Source organism: Protopterus annectens, chromosome 1.part1 (genome assembly GCF_019279795.1).
Source record: "Protopterus annectens isolate FY-2018-M chromosome 1.part1, PAN1.0, whole genome shotgun sequence".
Classification (NCBI taxonomy): Eukaryota; Metazoa; Chordata; order Ceratodontiformes; family Protopteridae; genus Protopterus; species Protopterus annectens.
This window is the reverse complement of record NC_056726.1, coordinates 1,859,483,861-1,859,501,926: the sequence shown is the minus strand read 5'-3', so window position 1 is coordinate 1,859,501,926 and position 18,066 is coordinate 1,859,483,861. Positions and strand designations below refer to the sequence as shown.

General features: G+C 39.3%; 1 protein-coding gene across 1 annotated transcript in view; it reads right to left on the bottom strand.

Moving 5' to 3' along the window:
• Positions 1 to 283: 283 nt before the first annotated feature.
• The window catches only part of KCNK17 (potassium two pore domain channel subfamily K member 17), a 302,663-nt gene continuing 284,880 nt past the window's right edge, over positions 284 to 18,066 (bottom strand). Inside the window, exon 5 of the mRNA XM_044084870.1 lies at positions 284 to 1,877. Coding sequence (XP_043940805.1) covers positions 1,525 to 1,877 — 353 coding nt within the window. The 3' untranslated portion in view covers positions 284 to 1,524. The remainder of the gene's footprint in view (positions 1,878 to 18,066) is intronic.

Here is an 18,066-nt window from a genome sequence, read left to right as displayed (position 1 = left end):
ATTTTTTGTATGGTCTCACACAGTGGTCACTGATGGATTCAACCATGAAAACTTCTAATTTGTTATTGCACAATATAGTAATGTATGTTAGCAAAAAATAACACAGACTACAAATGACTCCATAGTTGATCTGAAGATTCCATGGTCTACAACATCGATGTTGTTAGGTTTATAACACTTTTTTTTCTGCATTAGATGCTATAAAACTAAATTATGATATATATGTAGCCATTAAAAACATTGGCTCTAGTGAGAACTTCAGGAAAGACGTCTGAGCCAGAAAGGAAAGATTTAGAGAATATGCAGGTATGCTTAATGTAATTTATGGAGAAGTGCACATTCAGTCATGCATGACTTTACAACACAAAATAAACCTGCTGCAGTTTTATGAATGTTTCAAGCTGAAGCACATGTAGTTGAAATACTACTAATGCTCTACAATATGGCATATTTTTCCTTCAAATTACATGTGACTTTTAACAACTAAATTTAAATATTTAATGAGGTAGAAGTTAAGTCAGTTACAGAAAGATTTTGTTTGATTCTTGAGTAAAACTGATGTTAAATCAGCTTTTAAGATACAAATTTAAAATTCAAGCCCCTTTGCTGTTTTTGACATCTAGCTAACATTATGTAATCAAAGACACTATTCAAAAATGCAGGTGGTGATAGACATACCAGTGAATGTAGCCATGATAAACTGAGTGTCTTCTCACACAGATTGAGATACACTGTGATGTAAATTATTACAGTGGCTATCAAACAGTAAAAATATACCCAGCATTATTCTATACCACTAAATTACCAAAAGTAAGACAACTTTTCTTTTAAAATTGTACTTTTCTCTCATAATTACAGTAACCAAATTTAAATAATTACCTTTTTTAACTTCTAAATTAAAATGCAACTATCATATATTAGACAAAGGCTCGGCATATAATAATCAAATTATACATTTTGCTAGTTCCTTGTTTGCTTGGGCATGTGCATGCAAATCCCGTCACTAAACCATCCCAAGAGAATTACATCATTGAAGACAGATGGCAAGAAATATAATTCCATCTCACAAGGGCAGTGTTTAAAAAATGACAAGACATTTATTTTATTATTATTATTATTATTATTATTATTATTATTATTATTATTATTTAATAATGCCATCATGGAGCAGCAATGTGTTATTAGCAAGTCATGGGTACAGTTTATCCACGGTGGTGGAAGCTATACTTTGATCACACAGACTGTTGTTATAACCATATCTCCCACCATTACAAATCAACACTACCCAGGGCTAACTATGAATGGCTCATAGTATACAGTAATGAACTGATAAAATATAATCTACCATATCTTGTTAAAACAGTCATGCAGCATGTTTGTGGATGTTAAACAATAGTAATAATAGTAGCCAATCAACTAGTGAGGTTTCTGACCTAAAATATCTCAGTTAGATAGTGCTTCCATACAAAATGGTACATTCTTGGACTGTTACCTACAGGGGAGGTAATAAATACTCAGCTTGGATCAGTCATTTGTAGCTTCTGCAATGTTCTCCTTATTAGTTTTCAATTTCTCTTCATCTGTGTCACAAATCATTGATTCTTCCTTAATTTGACACAGTACATGGCCGTCCTCAAGTTCATTGTCACTTGCAGTACCATTCACTTCCAGCTCAGTCTCATTGACTTTAGTGGTACTGTTAACATCTTCTTCTGTTTTCTTTCTGAATGCCTGCTTGACATGCTGACAGATCTCAGACTTCTCTAATGTGTTGGTACAAAAGTTTATGATTAAAGCTAGCCAAGCCAATCCAAAGAGAATCCAGAGAGCCACAAGGATCTTATATAAGCCAGAGTAACTTCTTTCAGGATTTGATCCTAAAGTAAAACATATAATAGGAAAATTATAAATGTACACTTTTGCTATAAAGAACTTTTCAGTTGGTTTATAAATGAATTTTTGTCTACTATGACATGGAATTATACATAATTTATTTGTGTAGTTCATCTAACACAATAGTTTCATGGGATTGTTAAATACCCGAATATGTATAATAGGAAAGCCTAAAAACATTGGGCAAAGGTGCAATCCCTGTCCCTGTGAGTGTGTTTGTGTCTGCACGTGTGTGTGTGTGTGTGTGTGTGTGTGTGTGTGTGTGTGTGTGTGTGTGTGTGTGTTTGTGTGTGTCTATGTGTGTGCATGTGTGTCTGTGTGTGTGTATATGTGTATCTCTCTGTCTGTGTATGTGCATGTGCACATGCGCGAGAGAGAGAGAAGGGAAGATAGCTTTGTGGATTTCCATTTCCTGGTTATATACAAAGTTGTTTGGTTACATAGTTTATTTGGGTTTATGAGCTAAGCAAGCAGATTATTGTGATTTAATTTATTTTATATATTTTCATTTTAAGTACATTTTACAGTCTTCCACACAGTACCATGCCAATATGACAGAAAACATGCAAGAACTACATTTCATTTTTATAATACCAGGACCTTGGTTATTTAAAATTTTTGGGTAACTGGAAGAAACAAAGGGGGTTGCTATGATAGTATCTAAGAAAAATGTGTTTTATTCATAAAGACATATAATAATTGAAATAAAAATCCAACTCAAAGGCACAAAAGTTTCCTCAGAAGTAACAGAAAACTCATTCACTGTTTCATAGTTCATAATAATGTTTCTCAGAGTCTAATGTGTAATATATTTATTGAAGTTTATATGTCCCAAAGCTTTTAGTTTTATACATTCAATTCAAGATGCCATCACTATTAGAAACTACAGGTAGTATCCTCTCCTGTATTGATGCTCTTTTGGAATTTTAAGATGCATAATGCAAGCCCTGAAACTCCCCAGAAAATAAATAAATAAACACAATTGTTTAATTGTTAACAGTGAAGTATGAAGCTTTCTGTTGCACTTAAAAAGTGTTTTTTTTTTTTTTTTGCAAGGGGCAAAATCCACTCAAGACATTTTCCCATTCCAGTACCTAGGAAGAAGGATCATGGATAAGGTATAAAATAAAAGCTTCCCTCTGTTGGCAGGGTTTTGCTAGATTGGGACCTCCCAAACCCAAGCACAATTCACATAACACATCCTCTGCAGAACATAGTACACAAAATGTATCACATACCAGTGTCTCACCAGTCAAGCCCCTAAGGCATAACACAAAAACAAACATCTTAGTCATAGGTGACTCAGTTGTGAGACACACAGATGTCCCTCTCACCAGGTTGAATAAGGAAAATGTCATGGTCAGCTGTCTGTCAGGTGCCTGGATCCACCACATCGCACACACACTCAGATGTCTCAACAACAAGCACTGTTATGACTCTGTCATAGTCCATGTTTCTTCCTTTATTTATTTTGCATTTGTTGACTGGGATAGTCCAACTGGATATATGTCCATTTTCAGGCTCGGGGAGAAAAGCTCCAGATAATACAGATAGAACATAACAGATATGAGTCAAACATATTTACAAAGCCCTCTGGTAGGTACTCACAATATACACAGTGTATAATAGTATAGAAAAATAACAGGTTGCAGCAAGCTATTATGAGCAAGAGTTGCGTACAATATTAATTTAAATAAGGCATTGAATAAGTAGTGATTAATCAGGGTTAGTACACGGACAAAGCCAGTGCTCTTTAAAATACTATTTGAGGCCTTTTTTTGATGAGACTTAAAGAGGGTTTCAGTGTAAGGTTAGATGGAAGTGAATTCCAAGTTTTACCAATGACGTTGGCAAATAGGGAGTCGCCGGCTGAGTTAATGGCTTTGTGGATTTGAAGCAACAGTCCCAGTTCAGATACCAAATAAACAAACTGTATGTTTCTCCTTACTAATAGCAGGTATGTTTCTGTTATTCAATACAATGGAAACTGTAGTTAAGTAACAAACAATGTTTCTGCTTTTCAAATATCAGATATCAAATAAACAAACTACATGTTTCTCCTTACTGATGGCGGGTAAGTTTCTGATAACCAATACCAATTAGGGCGATACTGTACTGTACTGGCTTACCAGATGCGCAGTAGCAAGTGCCGCCCAAACCCCGCCCCAGCTGGTTGATGTGTTGCTATTCTCATGAATAACCAACACAACGTGGTTTTCAAGCCAGAAAAGAACGTCAAAGCCGTGCATATTTTAACACAATTTCCACGTCTTTTCTTGTAATAGAAACAGCAATCACATTTTTTCCCTTTGCTTTTGCAGAGGGCAAGCCCCCTGCACCCCCTTGTGGGGGGGTGCTGCACTCACCACACACCCCCCGTCACTTGGATATAACAACTCCAGCTTATGCACAACCCAGTGCTTTCCATGTAATGCTACATGAAACAATACCGTTAATTATTTCCTAAAATGAAGGGTATATGTTGAAATTGGCATGCTATGCATATTAGCCTCTGGCATCATGCATACAATGAATGTAGATGAGCAGCTGAGTTAAGCAGCTCTTACTACGGAACATTCTGATGAACTTGTTTTAATAATCTGCTAGCAAACCTGTTGCAAATGCTGCTCATCTCCATTCATTGCATGCATGATGTCAGTGGCTAATATGCATGAAATGCCTGCCTCATTTCATATTCAGATTCGCTCATCAATCATCAGGACCATGCCCACTCCTGAGCAAAACTGAAGGTGACCCAGTACAGTACAATATCACCCCAATTAGAACTGTAGTTAGGTAAGATATTGGCTAGAATTTGTAACAAGTGCTGTGTTTCTGCTGTTTGTGTACAAAATAAACAGCAACTGTATGTTTCTGCTTACTAATACTAAATGCAGAATACAGTGAAGCAGATATCAATAAAGGAATTGTCTATGAAGCCACGCTAGCTTCCTAGGTAAGTTTAGATATGTAAGTATGCGTATATACACACTGGAGTAATCACCAAGCTCTACATATACAATGAGCAGTGAAAAAAAGCATCACCGTTTTGTCAACTATACACTCAAAATAGCAATAATAAATGTAACATTAATATAGGCCAGCATAAAAATCCCTGTAAATTATGACAGCAAACAGACAATGCTAAAAAGGCATATGCATATAAAAAGAAAAAAAAGACTCACTGCGAGCACAGACAGCCGACTGCTCCTACAGGTTGGGACTCTATTACATGTTAAAGATGACTCCCAGAGGAGTGGATATTGATATAGCCTCCTATGAGAATGGCTCTGGGGAGGGGGGTAGCAATTATCAGTGTGAGATTGGGTGGTTAGAACTGGTTGCAGAGCAACCCCAGCAGGAGGGAGTCCAAAAAAGAAAAGAAAAGAAAAAAAAAAAAACGAATCAGGAGCCAGGAAATGTAAGTAAGACAATACACTATGTTAGAGCTTTTCAGCTTACAGACACCAAATGCTGCTAGCAAGCACTTTAAGGATCAGTAGAGCTAAGGGAATTGGAACTGAACTAAAGGTTTGTTTTGGAATAGTTTTAATCTTAGACTCTGGAGCTCACCTGTTTGCATACAGAGGGAATAAGGAACTTGTACAATTAGCAGAGTATGTTCTTACCTAGTGGCCGACTTCCTTAAAGATCTCCAAGTTGTAAGCTGAATGGAGCTCTATGCAGCTGTGCTCACCTCACAATGATAATCAAAAAGTAAAAAAAAATTGTTAAAAACAATTCCATGACATTCACCTAATAATTAATTCTACTGGGAGGCTTGTGTATAAAAGTTGAGATTTCCCAGGGCTGATTGGAGCTTTTGCTGAAAATTTGCTTCAGTTGGTGTGAACGACTTGAGCTGTACCTCACTGGTCTATATGAAGAGAGGCATGACTGAGCTCTCTGATTATGTGTCTCAGGCAGGCACGTCCTTAGCCTTAAGCAGCATTTTACCTTTGCCTAGGATGATACCTCAATACAAACAAAAGATGATTGACTTCTACAATTGGCTTAGATTCTGGTGTCATTCAAAGGGGATCCAGTATCTGTCAGGATAGGATGACATGGTCTACAGACCTCAATACTTTGCCAGAGATGGTCTTCATCTGTCACAACCTGGGATTTTGGTTACTGGCTAAGGCCCTTGCCAGCCCCACAGAGCCTTTTTAGGCAATGTCACAAGAACAAAATCCCCCATGTAAAAATACTCTCTAAAAACAACCTCAATGTTATGCTGCTAAATGTTAGGAGTCTAAACCAGAACCTGCACTTACTGGAAGCAGTCCTCCCCTTGAAAGATGCTGGCATTAGTGCAGTCACTGAGACCTGGTTTAAGGCTGTGAAGAGCATCCCAGCTATACCAGGTTACATTTCCTTTCACACGTTCAGACCACAAACTGAAGGCATGAGCACTAACGGAGGTGGTGTATCAATATTCTTTAAAGATAAATACATCTCTAGATTGGTTAAACAGCTTGCATGATTCCCTTGAATTACTTTGGATGCAATTGACTGTAGGTAAGACACCTCTTCAGGTCATTGCCAGCTATAGGACCCCCTCCATGAATCAGGACATCTACTCAGCCTACTTGGATCTACTTGAGTCAATCAAAATACAACCAAATGCCCTGGTTCTGGATGACTTTAATTACCCATCTATTGACTGGGTAAACTATATGTGTTTTAACTCACTTGCCCAAAGGTTCCTGGACTTCAGTAACTTCTATGCCCTGGATCAGCTAGTTGACATACACAGAAAGGGCTAAAGCATCCTGGATCTGGTGCTCACCAACATGGTGAACTGTTGCACCACTCCCAGTGTTTGTGGCCATCCCTGTTGAGATCTAACCACAAATCAGTCTTGCTAGAAGTAACTGTAACACAAGACCAATCTTTAGCAACAACAAGACTAAAAAACTTCTCCAAGGCCAATTACAACCTCTTGTGTATCAGCATAAATAGCTTCATTGCCTCTCCCCCCACTGATTGAACAGACACCGATGCTGAGTTCTACACCAATCCTTTATACTAGCATCTGTACAATTGTATTCACTCTGCCATACATGATAGAACCAAAGCAAGATCAAACCTGCCTGGTGGACAATTGCCATTAATAGGCTATACAATGGGAGAAAGAAATTGTTGTCTAAGATTAGGAAGGAACGGTCTCAAAACTGGAAACACTCATTCCTCAACTTAAACAAGCAAATAAGACTCCTAGTGAAGTCCTCCAAAGCTAATATGAATTCAAATTAGATTCCCTAACTAAGGATTACCACAAGGCATTTTTTAGTTACATCCGTAACCTCAAAGGTAAGGCCGAGATTTGTGCTGAAATCGTAGTTTATGGTACTACATATACAGAACCTGTGGATATAGCAACCTGATGGCTGGACAGGTTCAGTGAAAACTTCAATCCCTTGTCCCTGCCACATATATCCCAAGGCATCCCTAACACCTGTCCCTTACCTAGTATCACCAAGGAGCAAGTCTTAAATGCCATCTCCAAGGCCAAAAACACAGCCTGTATGGGACAAGACAACATCCCGAGCTATGTTCTACATGGGTTAAACAGGAATTAGCATCACCATTGGACATGCTTTTCAATCACAGTCTAAGCCCTGGCTTCATCCCAGCAGAATGGAAAACAGCTACCGTCATCTCTTTGCAAAAAGGGGGTGCATCCATGGACCCCAGGAATTATAAACCCATTAGCCTGACCAACCTTCTCTGCAAGGCCATGGAAAGGATCATCACAGACCTTATTAGCATTAATATAGGAGATCTCCAAATGCTTGACCCCAGCCAGTTTGGTTTTGTCAAGGGGAGATCATGCCTGTTTAACTTGGTGGACTTCTTCGAGACAGCTGCCAAAGCCCTAGATGAGGGCAAATATGTGCATACAGCCTACCTAGACTTAGCCAAGGCCTTTGAAACAATCCCCCACTCAGGCATCATTGATAAACTCACCCAGCTGATTATCAACCCATATATTGTCAGGTGGGTTGCAAACTAGTAGATAGAACTTAGAACTTATATGGTCAAAATAGGGGACTCCACCTCCTCTAGCAGACCTATAACCAGTGGTGTTCCACAAGGATCAGTTCTGTGACCCCTACTGTTCAGAATCTACTTCTCAGAAGTACAGACTTAAACTAAAGGACTGTGGCTGACAAAGTTTGCTGATGACTGCAAACTGGGAGCTATCATTAAAACACCTAATGATGTCAACATCATGCAAGAAGGTCTTACACAGACTAAAGACTGGTGCCAAAGTCATGGTCTTAAACTTAATGCAAAAAAATTCATTATCATCCCCTTCACCCAGGATGATGTTCCTGCAAACTATCACATCAATAGCAATACCCTAAGTACACAATCAGTGGTAAGAGATCTGCGCACACAGGTCAACAGCAACCATAACTTCGATTGTCATGTCTCCATAGTGGTAAGAAGGGCATTTTATATTGCTCATCTCATAAGTAAGGGCATTGCCTCCGGAAAAAAAGAGGTTATAGCTCTCCTGTACTCTTCCCTCATTAGGCCAATAATTAGAGTACAATGCTCCCTTTGGTATATTTCTGTCCAAACACCTGCAGTAGTTGGAGAGACCACAAAGGTTTCTTACAAAGAAAATTCAGGGTCTTCAAGGTCTGTCTTATGTGGACAGACCGAAAGCATTGTCACTTTACTCTGTCATACAGACTACTCAGAGGCAACCTGTGCCTTGCATATAGAGAAATCTCTGACTCAGCTTTAATGGAAATGCTGCACATTCGCAAGTTAAATAGCACACGGGTGACATTAACAGAACTTGCTGGAGAGACAGATTTGTCTCACAGATGTTGCCCAACCTTTGGAACAAGCTTCCTATTCAGGGTAAAGAAAGCCCCCTCATTGGCCCTATTTAAGCATAATTTGGACAATTGGATTGGTAACCGGAAATTCACCCCGGGGCTTCCACCTGTGTCCCTCTTGGACAGGTGAAATAGGTGCTGACTTTAGTGTCTGCTTGAACCAGACACCCTTGGGAACATGGGTTGAACTTGGCTAGGCTTGCAAGGGCCGTGTGGCCATTAGTCTAGTAACCTCCTATGATCCTATGAGTTCTGCTATTTGAGTGAGACTAATGTTACTCTAAGTTTTCCTTTTCTTCACTGTTGTGTAACTGTGAGGTCAGAATATTTAAGTAAAGGGATTGTGGGGGATACAGGGAGCGACAAAAAAGCATTTTAACTTTTTCGTTTTTTGATTTTTACAAGTTATGTTTAAAAATTGATGAAACTTAACTCACAATAAAGCTGTCTGAATGAAAAAAGTATAAGTACCTTATTAGAATTTCCTAAGCTAATCTGAATTCACTGCAAGAGATTCCATAATTGTTGTCCAAAATTTATCATGCCCACGTCCATATGGATAAGGGTATCTTGGCAAATGAGGGTGAGCATGTGGATGAGAAAAGTAGGAGTTACCAGTGGAGAAAGCAACAAATATTAAAAATTTGTGCCTTAAGACATGTGGGCTCAGAAACATTATCATTGTATCTCTATTAGGGCTTTGCTGGTGAGTTTTAAGGCACTACAGTGATAAAAAAACACAGAGCCACATGGAACAAAAGTTCATTAGTGGCTCATTAACATGATTCTAAATTATACATACAGCAGTTAGAGGTAATTAGTTTACCCACTAATAACCTATGCAACACACACACACACACACACACACACACACACACACACACACACACACACACACACACACACACATACAGTACTAACCATGCCCCAACACACATAAATATTTATGCAGTCTTCCTCACATGTACAGACACATGGCTTACCAGTATTTAACTGCTGCAGAGATTGCACTCTTGCCATAGACATTGATGGGTATATACTGTCAAAACATGATGAAAATTTTCATCACTTGGCTCCTCAAATACTAGCATCCCCAGACTTACACATGGCTTATTTCTATTAGCCACTCCCCCAGAGTGCTGCATTTGCGTGCAGCTTTCCCTAGTGATATTGCTGCATTACTACATATCAGATCTCACCTCCCACTAATTTTGACATAACTTTCCCTTGCCCCTCATAATATTTTGCATTTTATGGTAAATAAATGAGCATTAGAGTCAGTCAATAATGCCAAACATTAGAGTTTAATGTTACATTAATTTCAGAATGGTGGATTTTGGAAGCACTGAAATAGTCTTACATAGCTAGATAGCATATTCAGAAGGCAGGTAAACCATTCACGGGTGTCTCAGTGAATTAAAGCATTATTTTTTTTTAACATATAATCAGAAACATGGTGAGAAATCTTGGCTAGTTTACTCATGTCCAGTAAAAGAGTCTAAAAAAATGGGGTGCAACATTCAGAAAAAACCCCGTTGAACTGTTGACACTCCAACGGGATGAATTATTGTATCAGAAGAGCCTGGTAAAAACAAATATGCTTGCTCACAGCACAAAATCTGTGTGATGTGACTAAACCTTTAACTGTAATGGTCATTATGATTCTGCTCACTATCAGAACAGAAAAATGCAAGGAAAGCACACCTCAGTTACGAAGCAAAAAAAGATACAAGAAATGGTTTGTGTGTGTGGATGTGCATGCATGCGCATGTGTGTGTCCACGTGTGTGCGTCCGTGTGTGTGTGTGTTTTGTGTAAGCTTACTAAGTGCCTAAATATCTTTTATGATTTGAATGCAAAATGCTTTCTCCATCAATATATATATATATATATATATATATATATATATATATATATATATACATCCTATAATTTTCAAACAACAAAAATATGTAAAAAATATACACTAATAATAAAAGAAATAAAAAAACATGTTAACAGACCATTTTCCAAGACCACTAATGCCCTCCAGGGTGGGCATTACAGGAAAGTAACATACATTTCAAGGTGAAGAGGACCTCACCTTGAAGGGCTGGGTATCCTAACACCCCTGGGTAGTCTACTATTTCCCTGTAATGCCCACATTGTTAGGTATTATCACTTGCATAGTATATTCTTCCAAATGGTAATGTAGCAGAAAACAAATTTAAAGTGCAGCAAAGGTAATTCACACATTTTTGAAGCTGTCTAATACACAGAGAACTGTATTATGTGATCAACATACTAGTGGCACCAATGACTTACAGAAAGATGGCACATCGTATAGCTCCCTTTTAAAAAAGCAAAATAAATGGCCGTGTCTGGTAGATTTTTTTCAGTACAGCTCATTAAAGTTTACAGACTTTACACTGTCTCTTTGTTGATGTGCTTATGTTTTCCATCATTGTTATCATTGTTCTCAAACATGGCTTTATAAGTAGTATCCCACATTCCTGCTGGAAATGAGAATGGTTATGTGCTATTAGTTATTCAAATTTGAACCCAATTAGTTGTTTAAATCATGCCTCTCAACCTTTTGGGGCAAAAAAATCTGGACAAAACCAAACAATGGATGAACAAAGCACCCAAAATAGGGACATATTTTACATATTGCTCTTATGAACTTAGAAAGTTGCTAGAATAAAAGGTCACTCTCGGTCAAGAAATATAAATAAATAAATAAATAAATAAATAAAAATAAAATATGTTACCATGTATTCTCTGAAGGATATGAAATCTGAAATTCAGATACCTGTGATTACTTAATGAATTCACTCCTCACCAACTTGCCACAAAAATCCAGAAAACCACACATTTTATGAGGAACAGACCAAAAATATGAGGCAAAAATCTGGACAGTTGCGAGGTATGGTTCAGCTTTTTGGCTGGATGCACATACTTCTCAAGGGTCTTTGCAGCTGTATTTGATGCCTGCACATTGAGAAGCATGACGACAGTGTCCAGTGCTGTGAGGCTCCCCCATCCATTGAGAAGCATGACGACAGTGTCCAGTGCTGTGAGGCCCCTCCATCCATGAATCAGGATGCCATGGTGTGTAGCATATTAGAAGGACAGTTTCTATTTTACTGTGCTACATTCCCTTTAACAGCAGAAACTGTAAACTCTGCTAAACCAGTAGGCATTATATTAACTTCCTGTTGATGAGCCAGTATTTTAACGAAATAAACTATAGGAATCATAAATCTGGAATGGAACTTAGTATATATTAAACAAGTATTTAACTCTCTTCTGGTACTGCAGTAATAATGGTGTTAAGCATCTTTAATGACAAAAATAATGTTTACATTCTGTGCTTTCATTACAGCCCATCACTATTTTTTAGAGTCCAATAATTTCATCATAAAATTTATTTCATGCATTAAAAGTGCATAACCCATCACACGGGAGACCTAAATGTGCCACATATCTCGGACTGTTTATCAAACAGGGTTAGTCCTGAAATGTTTCTTTTGGGACAAAGAACAACATCATTATATATATTGTTTTGTCATGCCCAACTATAATTGTAACATACATTTGTCCATTTTCTCTAGTTGGTACCTATGAACATGTATCACCTAGAACGTACCCATAATTAAGGCTGAATATCAGCCTCACCATTTCGGAGAAAATGTTCTATCAGGGAAGTTATTAATCCATTGCTAATCAGTTCACAACTGGAATTTGTGCAATGTTATGACAAGCTAGAAATGTTTTATATGTGCTCTTTCCCAGCATCTCTGCTGACCATCAAGCCTCCCCCATCAGCCCATCCCATTCATTCACCCATCCTGAGTAAATCCCAGTGATGGTAACAGTAGAATAGGAGACCAATGTGCCAGCACCCATGGCATTCTTTGTGCTCTCCCCAGCATCATGGCAGTGGCAGAGCTTGCTTTTGTCTGTAACCCTGCCACTAGTGGCTGACCTATCATCTGCATCACTACCATCCTGTTATGTGTACATGCTTCCACACACATCCTAATGAGGGCTAGAATTAGTACCTTTGGATCACCAAGCAGACATCTCCTGGTAATTTGGCCACCAGTAATGTCCATGCCCCACTTTCATGGGACCATGCCGGCCTGACAGGGACCACTATTACTCTCCCCAAAGGATAAATGAGTCAGCAAATGCTGTTCACTCCCATCCTCCTCTATATAGACCTTCCACTGCCCTAGCTGTTATTTGAACTCAGGATGTCTGGCTCACACTCACATGAGCATTTTTTTCCCTGTATATCTCAGAGCTTAGCCTGAGAATATTTTATATCTCCAAATATGTTTCCAGCAGAAACACCAGCACTAAATGCAAACTAAATTCCTTGTTTTGGAATAGGTAACTGAGGTTCATAGGTAGTTGCTAGGCATGCAATCCAGGAGACCGTTGAGAAGCCTAGCCCTACTTTTATAACTGCCCCAATGCACTGCTTGATTAACTTGCTCAAGGACACATGAAGGCTATAACAATTCTGTCCTATACCACAGGAACTAGTTTGTAGTCTTAATTGTCTGTGCTAACCGCCAGCAAATTATACCATCACAGATGGTACTCAAACCACAGTCTATGGTTTAGGGGAGCAATGTCATATCCATTAGGCTATTTACTAAACTATGATGGAAGGAATTGTGCAGTTGTGTGATATTGCAAAAATAGCACTGTGTTTAACACAGTGAGGTACACATTAGCAGATAAGGCCCTCAGATCCACAATAAAACAATCCAAGGCATCCTATCAAACTCTGCCACTGACAACAAGAAAGCTCTTTACTAGCATGTTAACAGCTTTGCTAAAGAAATTAAGAATAATATAGTTCCTAAGGAGGATGATTATTTGTTTAACAGATAATGTCCTGTGGAATGAATTTCTAAAGTATTCTTGAGAATTCTTTTCCAGTGAGAAAGACGGTAAGGATTTTGTCAGTAATCAGAGCTATAAATGCCCAAGTGTACTCTTTGAATGGTTTCAGCACTTCTTGAGTAAAACAAAGAAGGGCTGTAAGACAAGACAAGGTAGGAGAAATAATTATTTTAATGTCAGGTCCAGAATTAAATCAGCAATTGTATTGCACATGTGTTCCAGCTAAATTGTAATGGTGTATGTGTTGCTGAGATTTTGAAAGGTCATCACTGTTATTGCAGTACATAATGGTGGTGACTGTCTAGATCCCTATAATCATAGAACAAGCAGCCTAATGGCCTACTTGGATAATGTTTATTGAGTACATTCAGCAGAAACATATACAACAGCTACACCAATGGAGGCAGATATTAATTGTCATGGGTTCATATGTAGCCACTCTTTTTTGTTAAAAAACACAATTGACTGCTATAGCTGAGTGACTGATACCACAGATAGCAGCATCCCTGCTGTTGTCATTTACTTGGATTTAACTAAGGTCTTTGATACCATTCATTTTACACTATGCAGCATTAGACACACTCACTTCATCCAATGGATTAACAACTTGATTAGAGGAAAACTTTCCATGTTAGAATTAGGAACTCCATTTCTGTTTTCTACTCAGATCTCAGAGGGATACCTTAGGGCTCAGTGTTCACCCCATATCTTTTAACATCCTGATGCCATCCATGCCTCTTCTATCATATATGTTTACCAAAATTTGCAGGTGACATCAAGATTGGTATCATGATTTTGGATATCAAACTAAAATCATCTCCAAAAATCATTGGATGGTTGGCATACCTTTCAAGTACCAACCACATTATGTCAAATAAAAATATCTATGTTTATTCATTTGAGTAGTAGCAACATTAAATTATACTTCTGCCTCGAATAATGTTTTGTTGTCAGATGCCTAGCAATTCAGAGATCTACAGGTAACTATTACCATCAAAGTTAATTTAATTATATGTGTCAGCAAATAACCTGGAGTATTTCTATACCATGAAAACCATACTATTTCCTTTTACATCTATGTATCCCTCAGTAAAGCCCCTGCTATATACTTCTATAATAAGGTCACACATTGAGTATTGTGTGGCATTCTACATATGTTCTCTCAAGTGCTAACCAAAACCGCCAAAGAATTCAAAGATATTTTAGAAAGGAAGAATATACACATTAGAACTTTGTCAAATCTTGCTAGGCTTGTTTACCTTAATTTACTTTTAAATTACTACAGACTATACAGATGAGATTTAATCTTTGCATTCAGATGTGCTAAGAATGATATTTTATGTGCTACTTTGAAGCTATGGTTTGTTTTTAATAATTTTATAATGAGAAACAACATTGTGAACATAAAGATAAGGAGGTATAACACCTTAGTTAACAGAAACTATTTCTCTATGGAGTCAGCCTGTGGTAATAAGATTTGCCAATATTTTGAATTCATTCAAACATCGCCAGCCCTTTTTTTGAGAGCCAAGACTCTAAAGCCAGTTTCAATAGGATACTGATTCCACAGTAGGCTCTTTTGAGGTCAAAACACTGAAACACTAAAATCACATTTGTGTTCAAATTTATTAATCATCCTGTCCTCCATCCAGCTGGTTCTCAGTCCTGGAGATATCAGGTTCCAGAGGTGAAGGTAGAAAGCAGGAATCTTTTCAGGTAATGCTGGTCAATGTTCTCTGTGCTGGTGAAAAGGCTGCAGTCCAGAAATAATTACAGGCAGCACAAAGATCCTGAATCCTCAGGTAAGTGTTTTTTTTAAATAGTGGGCAAGAATAGTGCAGAAACCTTCACAGATGCCATGGGAATCGCAAAGGAAACCACTAAAGACAGTCAAAAGTATTAATTCTGTGTTGTATTTTATTTTGGTAAAGTAAATTAAAGGCTTGTTTAAATAGCAGAATAAATTTACTATGGCAATACATTGTATTGCATCATATTCAGTACAGATGGTAACCAACTGGTGTTTCAGTAACAGAGGGAACGTAAAGCTTTACTGAATGCTATTGTCTGATTCATAATTACTTAACCTCAGCTTACCAAGCCATGATGTTCTGTAAATGAAGTGAAGACCACCTGCATTTCTGCACAAGGACTGAGATGTCCTTCAAGGATGCATCTGCAGTCCTTACAAATGGGTAGTCCTGTCGTCAGGTAGCCCTTCGGTCGGCCGGATTCCAAAGTCTGGGTCTGGCTTCGGCTGGTGTCGCGCTTCACCCGACGTCATAGCTGCAGTTCTTCGGGTATAAAGGCATCAGCCGACGCCATTTTCCTCAGTCTTTCTTGCCGCATGGCGCCCGAAGCAGAAGCTGTTCGCAAGTGCCGGTCGGTCAGAACCAGAGATTACTACTACCGAATACTACGAGGACTTCTAAAAAGCTAAGTACCCCGTTGGGGACTCTTTCTTGCCTCAGCCGATGTCAGAAAAAGTGAATAACTGTTTAACTTGTGGGAAACAAATACCTCATAAAGATTTCCACTCTTACTGCTTACCTTGTTTAGGCCCAGATCACAACGTAGCAGCTTGTCTAGCCTGTGCTTCTTTTAACCGACGGACGCTTAGACGTCAGTCGGAATTTGCAGAGCAGTTTTTCGGCTCTGATTTTGCTTATATCATGCCGTCGGATCCTCCGACTTCACAAATAACCAAAAAACGCAGGGAAAAGGACCGACACTCGCGGTCCGCGGTTTCGGCCGAAACCGCGGTTAAGCCAACCACGAGTATCTCGGTTTTGGCTGGAACCGAGCAAGTGGTTCTTCCCCCAGCCGAAAACATGCCTTCTACCGAGGCCTCTTCTAGCCTGGTGGAATCGGCTTCTGAAATCCAACCTGCAGTTGCGGTTTCTCAGGAATTATCAGACACTATTCCCTTGGATATTTCAACCCCTGCACGTGGAGCTGCTAGGCCTCCTGCAGCCATGTCTATTAAGGCCTTTGCCAGGGCTAAAGCAGCTAAAGCTTCAAAAACTGTGCCTGTCAAGCCCCCCTCTCACAGGCCCAGCACCAGTTCCCATATGCTTTCTTTGGCAGAGGATCTCATTTCTTTAATTCGTGGATCCCAGCCTCATCCAGACAGGACCACTCATCCACCTCCAGAGAAGAGGCCTAGAGCAGAGCCCCCAGAGCCAGTATCCACAGATGATTCCTCTGATGACTCAGAACATACAGACCCTCCTGAGGCTCCTTATTCCCCTTACGAAGACTCTGATGCTGAAGAGTCCATTCCTTCAGCCTCTCCACCTGAGGAATTTTCCTTTGGGGAAACCTTGCATGCTATGAGGGAACAATTTCAGTGGCAGGGCCAAGATTTCTCAGACTCCAGAAAAGGCTTAGAACCTTTCTACATTTGCCACAGCATAGGCCTTTAGCTATACCTCCAGTTCTTTCTGTTGTAGATGATGCATTTAATGATGCTTGCACTGCTCCTGATTCATTACCTCCGGCCCCTGCTAAGCCTGATAGGTTCTACAGGGTCCCGGACACTCATCACCATTTATACAAGGCTCCTTTTGCAGATCCAGAGACTATCTCCCAGGGCCCTAAGGCTGTAGCAACTACATCTGCTAAAAACCCCCTCCCCTCTGAAAGGGAATCCAGGTCCTTAGAGAGATGGGGTAAAAAAGTTTACACTTCTGCTACTCTGTCAGCTAGGGCTTTGAACTGTCAATTTCATATGATTCAATATCAAGAGTTTATGCTAGACCAGTTAACTAAAAAGCTGTCCTCTGAAGAATCTTTAGATAAGAAATATGTTCAGGAAATGGTACATAACATACAGCAGGTTAGTAACCATTCTTTAAAATGTGGCTATGATGCACTGGAGGCTTCCTTTAGATCAGCCATGACTGGCACAGTTATCAGGAGACATGCATGGTTGAAAGAGCAGGCATTACCAGACCATGTCAAATCAAAGCTTTTGGATGCACCCATGGACAAAGTCAATTTATTTGGTTCTCCTGCACAGCAGGTACTGAAAAAGATGGAAGAGAAGGCGAAATCTGTACAAACAGTGAAAGATTTCTTACAGGTTCAACCTCCAAGGTTTAGCAGGAACTGGCCCTCCAAGAATTGGTCCTTTCCGGACTCCTCTAAGACACTGAGAGGCAGGAATAGGCGTTCAAGAGGCAGAAACCAATCCAGGGGTGCCTACAGGGGACGCCAGTGGCAGGGTAACAACCAGTGAGGCACAGATGCAGCCACCACCACTACAACAACACAATCACAGTGACTTGGCTGTGGCACCGCCTACCAGGGAACAACTGGAAGCACCCTTAGGCGGAAATCTAACCTTATTTTCAAAGAACTGGCATTGCATCACAAGGGAAAAATGGATTTTGCAAACTATAGACCAAGGTTAC